Genomic DNA, 5,610 nt, shown 5'->3' with positions numbered 1-5,610 from the left:
GAGGATCACCCTCCTGTTCCCACAAGGGCACCAACACACTGGACTAGGTTTGAGGAATGAGTCAGAAACCTACAAGAGAGGGCAACTCGCTTCCGGACTCTGGCAGTTTCCACGCCCAGTAGGCGGACAATGAGGACTGTGTGGGCGTGTCCATCGTAAGCACACCCCTCGGGGCGTCTTATTGGCTAACAACTGAGCATGCCTGTTACTCGGCGCGGGGCGGGCCCCTTCTGTGCCCCGAGCCCGTGCCTCACCCCCCCCTCCCTCCCCCTTTCAGCTTCCTGTCTCATTGGCTCTATAATGAAACCAACGAGAGGACACCCCCTGCGTCTAGAGCAGCCTGCTCGGGAGCTTAGCTGAGTGGCCGGTGGATGTGAGAGGAAAGCCGCGTCAGGCTGTGCTTCCCTGCCCTTGAGCCGTTCTAGATGCGGTGAGTGCCAAAACCGCGGTCCCCCGCACCAAGCGCCACCCGGAGCAGCTGCTCCCCGCCCCCCTCGCCCCAGTCTAGGGACTGCCTGGGTCGGAGCCCCTTTCCAGCATGCCCCACTCGGGATGCCCTGGCAGGTGCTGCCGGAGGACCCCGGGACAGGTGGAGAGCAGCCTTCCCCGAGGCGCTCCCGCGGCCCCTCAGGGGGCTCTTGAAATAGTCAAGCCCATCCCGGTACTCAGTCCAGTCTCCATTTTGATCTCCATCCACTTTCTCCTTAGGGAAAAAAAAAAAAGGTCCGTCTGAAAGTTTCTGCCTTCAGTGTGTGATGTTGTGAGTTCCCTCCTGCCCTGTAGGAAATACACCCTATCATGTGGCTCACTGGTGTTGCTTTTTTTTTATTCCTCGACGGAGGAAAAATGTTAGGATAGTTTGTGCAAATAATTTTGTGTACGATTCGTAGACGTTTTGAGTTTTAATAGTATTTTTTGCCACCAGGAGGAGTATCCTTGTCAGGAAAAATTCTGACACAAAATCAAGCGAAGGGACTCGTCTGGGTTGTTGTGTGTTGGCCAGAAATAATGACTGTGTGATAAGAGCCGCAGTTACAACAATTACTATTAGGTTGCACCCGACCACACTGCTTTGAGGCATAGCTGTTCTGTTGTTCCTCCTTTCCTCTGGGAATTGTTTATTGACCAAGTGCTCTGGATTAGACGGGGAAAGTAAATGCTGTCTTGCCTCTCCCCACCCACTTCCCCAAACACAGGAATTGCACCTGCCCAGCACACAGCTGTCCTTGTGGTAGAAGTCAAAGTTCATTTCCTCTCTAAGAAAGCAGCAGGAGCCAGAAGTGTTGCCACACCAATACCAGCACAGCACGTGGGCAAATGAAGTGGGAGGATCACCAGTTCAAGGCCAGCAGGAGTTACAGAATGAGACGCTGTCTTTAAAAAAAGAAAAGAAGAGAGCTGTTAGTGTAGTGCTCCCAGCTTTGTAGTGAAAGGTGAAAGGTGGGGCAGGCATCAGTTATGCTTGACGGATCTCCATTTCTCATTTGTAGGTCGCTTCTGCCACTGACGGTCTTTGTGACTTTGAGTCAGTTGCTTCATCTTTATGGTCCTCCATTTCCCTACCTAAAGGGAAATGGAGTGTGTGGCATGAAGTGGCGGGGGGGGGGGGGGGGGGGGGGGGGGGGGGGGGGGGGGTCGCAGAGTTAGGAATTAGTCCAGAGGAAGACAGACTTCAGGTAACCCGCTCTGTTACTCCTCCCTCTTATTCTCTCTGAACCAGGAATATGCTGAAGGCCTGCAGGCCCCAGTGACCTGTCTCCAAGCCCACAGTGCTGGGGTTACAGATGGCTCCCTGCCTTGCTCAGCTTTTTCTATGGGCACTGGTAGTGCAGCTCATGTCCCCATGCTTTTATCCCCTGAACCAGCTCCCCAACCCCATTGATTTTTTTTAAATGATACATAACTACATATGTTTTTAATGAGAGAAATGGCATTAGGTAGCTTCTAAGGTACTTTTCAACCTTAGGAGACAAAGTGCAAATCTAAGGAGCACAGTGGAACTTTGGGGAGTAGCAGAGGAAATCGGGAAACGTTCAACCTTTACTAGTAAAAATGTAAGTCATAATATTTTCCAACTGTTTCATTTACAGTGGCATTTCTTTCAGTTTCTAATTGAAATTAAAAATACAGAAGTTTTCCCCCAGTTTACCTCCCCAAGGAAGAAAATATCCTTTGAGGAGATAAAAATATTCATGAATGTCCCCCAAATATACCTACGTTGACTTCTTTCTCCAAACAACTTTCCATAGTGGGCTTTTATTACATCAGTAGTTGGTATACTGTATTCTAAGACATTTAGTCTTGGGCAGAATGATAATAACATATGATATTAACTACAAGAAATGTGACTTAAATTGCTTAAAATAACTTAGGACATTAGCCACCAGTTAAATAGAGCACTAGGTTGAAAAGAGAAATTTGAGACTGGTAGTGGTGGTGGCGCATGCCTTTAATCCCAGCATTTCACTCAGGAAGCAGAGACAAGCAGATCTCTGAGGTAGAGGCCATCCTGATCTCCAGTGCAAGTTCTAGGACAGCCAGTTCAAGAGAAACCCTGTCTTGAAAAAAGAATAAAGAAAAGAGACAATTGAGTTTAAATCGAGTATCTGTTCAACATAAAATCTTGATCTAAAAGTTGTTTTGTAATGGCCAGAGGTACTTCAAAACATAGTGCAAGTTTGCCATACAAAGTTTTTAGAGAATGATGGAAAAACAATATCTATAACACTGGTTTCTAGGCTAATGCTTTGATTTGCCTCTTGGTTAAATAAATGATGATGTGTAAAAATTGTCCCACCGCACCTCAAATTCTCCTCCATGAAGGAGTTTCTAAAATGTTGCAGATTGTACCTAACAGTGACCAAATGCCAGTGTGGAAGGACCTAAGAGTAGTTGTCCCGTATGCTATTCACCTGATTTCAAGCATGCGGCCCTGCTTCTAAACAGTAAGGGCAAATCGTAAGTATGTAAGAAATAACCAAGTGAAATTATTAGACTGTTTGAAAAGTCTTTTTCTTTACAGGAAAAATGCTTTCAGAAAGCAGTTCATTTTTGAAGGGTGTGATGCTTGGAAGCATCTTCTGTGCCTTGATCACTATGCTAGGCCACATTAGGATTGGTCACGGAAACAGAACACACCACCATGAACATCACCACCTGCAAGCTCCTAACAAGGACGATATCTCGAAAATCTCAGAGGCTGAACTCATGGAGCTCAGTAAGAGCTTCCGGGTATACTGTATTGTTCTCGTAAAACCCAAAGATGTGAGTCTTTGGGCTGCAGTGAAGGAGACTTGGACCAAACACTGTGACAAAGCAGAGTTCTTCAGTTCTGAAAATGTTAAAGTGTTTGAGTCAGTTAATGTGGACACGAATGACATGTGGTTGATGATGAGGAAAGCTTACAAATACGCCTTTGATAAATACAGAGACCAATACAATTGGTTTTTCCTTGCACGCCCCTCTACTTTTGCTGTTATTGAAAATCTAAAATATTTTTTGTTAAAAAAGGATCCATCACAACCTTTCTATTTAGGACACGCTGTAAAATCTGGAGACCTTGATTATGTGAGTGTAGATGGAGGAATTGTCTTAAGCATAGAATCAATGAAAAGACTGAACAGCCTTCTCAGTGTTCCTGAAAAGTGTCCTGAACAAGGAGGGATGATTTGGAAGCTATCTGAAGATAAGCAGCTAGCAATCTGCCTGAAATATGCCGGAGTATTTGCAGAAAATGCGGAAGACGCCTATGGAAAAGATGTATTTAACACCAAATCTGTTGGGCTTTTCATTAAAGAGGCAATGACTAACCACCCAAACCAGGTAGTAGAAGGATGCTGTTCTGATATGGCTGTTACTTTTAATGGACTGTCCCCTAATCAGATGCATGTGATGATGTATGGGGTGTACCGGCTTAGGGCATTTGGACATGTTTTCAATGACGCCTTGGTTTTCTTACCTCCAAATGGGTCTGAGAATGACTGACAAAAAGCAAGAGCATGTATTTGCTAAGCACATTAAGACACATTACCATGGTTTCTAATTGATAAGGCATCTAACACAGACGTGTGTTTCTTTTTCTTATCTGGTCACGCTGGCATAATCACACATTGACGTCTACTTGTACATTTTCAAATGGAATGGCATTTGTGAGAAATTTTAATGTGTTAGAAATAAATGTTTTAAGAATAGCAATTTTGCAAATACATATTTATAAATATCATATTTATGTGATAAAGACTAAATTATAGACATTAAAATCTGTGATGTATCTTTGCTTATTAGTTTAAAAATTTTAATGTATCTTTTTAGCTTCCTAATATATGCAAATGAGATCTCTAGTGAATTTGTGATTAAAATAATACTTTTAGCCCTGTGTTTCCTTTACTTCTCTGTGGGGACAGGGATGATTGAAGGAGGTAGGAGGAGGATCTCACTGTGTGGTCCAGGCTGGCCTAGGCCTGGCAGTTCTCCTTAGCCTCCTGAGTGCTCGTGTTAATGGTGTGCGCCACTCTGCCCAATTGTTTCCTTTACTTTGTTTGCATGTAGATTTGTACTCTAAGCCGCATCAGTGCCAACAGGTTTACTCTCCTAAAATAAACAACAAAGCAATTAAGGAAGTGTTCGTTATCACTTTTAAGACTTCAGTTCTGTCCTCGTGATAACATGCAAGTTATTACATAGGTTAAGTAATATTCATGAAAGCAAATTAAGGGGCATTCCTGAGCACTCACACTTTGCATTTACTCTGTACGTCAGCATTCAGAGCATGCATTTGGAATGGCGGTTATGAAAATTGTAATGCCATTTAACTAATTTCACCCTTAAGCTCTAAGGTGCTGCTTGGATTAAATATATGACCTGTGATTTATTCATGCCTACTGGACATTGAATTCTATGCAGATCTCCTTTGGAAAAAAGAACTTGTTTTTGATCATTTGGCTGATTCACTTCCCTAAGTTAAATGTGGGGTTTTGTTTTGTTTTTTTTTAAATATGTATTTATTTATTATGTATACAATATTCTGTGTGTATGCCTGAAGGCCAGAAGAGGGCGCCAGACCTCTTTACAGATGGTTGTGAGCCACCATGTGGTTGCTGGGAATCGAACTCAGGACCTCTGGAAGAGAAGGCAATGCTCTTAACCACTGAGCCATCTCTCCAGCCCCCTTGTTTTGTTTTTTGTTACTTGTACAAGTTCTGAGGTTTTCCCCTGATTCATGATTGTATCACACATAACCAGATTTTGTTTTGTTTCCATTGTGGCTGGGCAGGCACTAACCTCACCATCAATGGTGGATAATCATATTATTTGTTTCATTTCAAGTGACTACCTGAAATGTCTACCTATTGTGGAAACAGTTATTCCTGTCCTCGTACATGTGTAATATGCGTGGATCTGGCCTGTCCTATAGGCTGCTCTCTTCAATTCGATCCATAAACCCCTTTAGGAGAGACTATTTTTAGATACAGTATTCCTTGTAATTGGCCTCAGCTCTAGCAAAGCGGGATGAATTTCCTCAGGAAGGCTTTGAGCTTCAGACTATTGATCCTCAAGGTAGTGTGTCAAGTCTTTGTTTTAAATGCTGTCTGGCCTTCTTCCTTGGGAATT

At 43.5% G+C, this 5,610-nt stretch overlaps 1 protein-coding gene across 1 annotated transcript; it reads left to right on the top strand.

The window, feature by feature from the left end:
- The first annotated feature begins 273 nt into the window (after positions 1-273).
- Positions 274-4,369, top strand: C1galt1c1 (C1GALT1 specific chaperone 1). The gene is made up of 2 exons (XM_041639969.1): positions 274-430; positions 3,023-4,369. The coding sequence occupies exon 2, from the start codon at positions 3,028-3,030 to the stop codon at positions 3,982-3,984; it is 957 nt and encodes a 318-aa protein (XP_041495903.1). The 5' UTR covers positions 274-430; positions 3,023-3,027; the 3' UTR covers positions 3,985-4,369.
- The last annotated feature ends 1,241 nt before the right edge of the window (positions 4,370-5,610 follow it).

This window comes from Microtus oregoni, unplaced genomic scaffold, assembly GCF_018167655.1.
Source record: "Microtus oregoni isolate MIOR12 unplaced genomic scaffold, Mior012 000061F_ref0000440, whole genome shotgun sequence".
Lineage (NCBI taxonomy): Eukaryota > Metazoa > Chordata > Mammalia > Rodentia > Cricetidae > Microtus > Microtus oregoni.
This window is presented reverse-complemented; position numbering and strand designations above follow the sequence as displayed.

Bases quoted from the DNA above. Each gene is read 5' to 3' on its own strand.
- C1galt1c1 (XM_041639969.1), top strand. From the start codon at position 3,028: ATGCTTTCAGAAAGCAGTTCATTTTTGAAGGGTGTGATGCTTGGAAGC.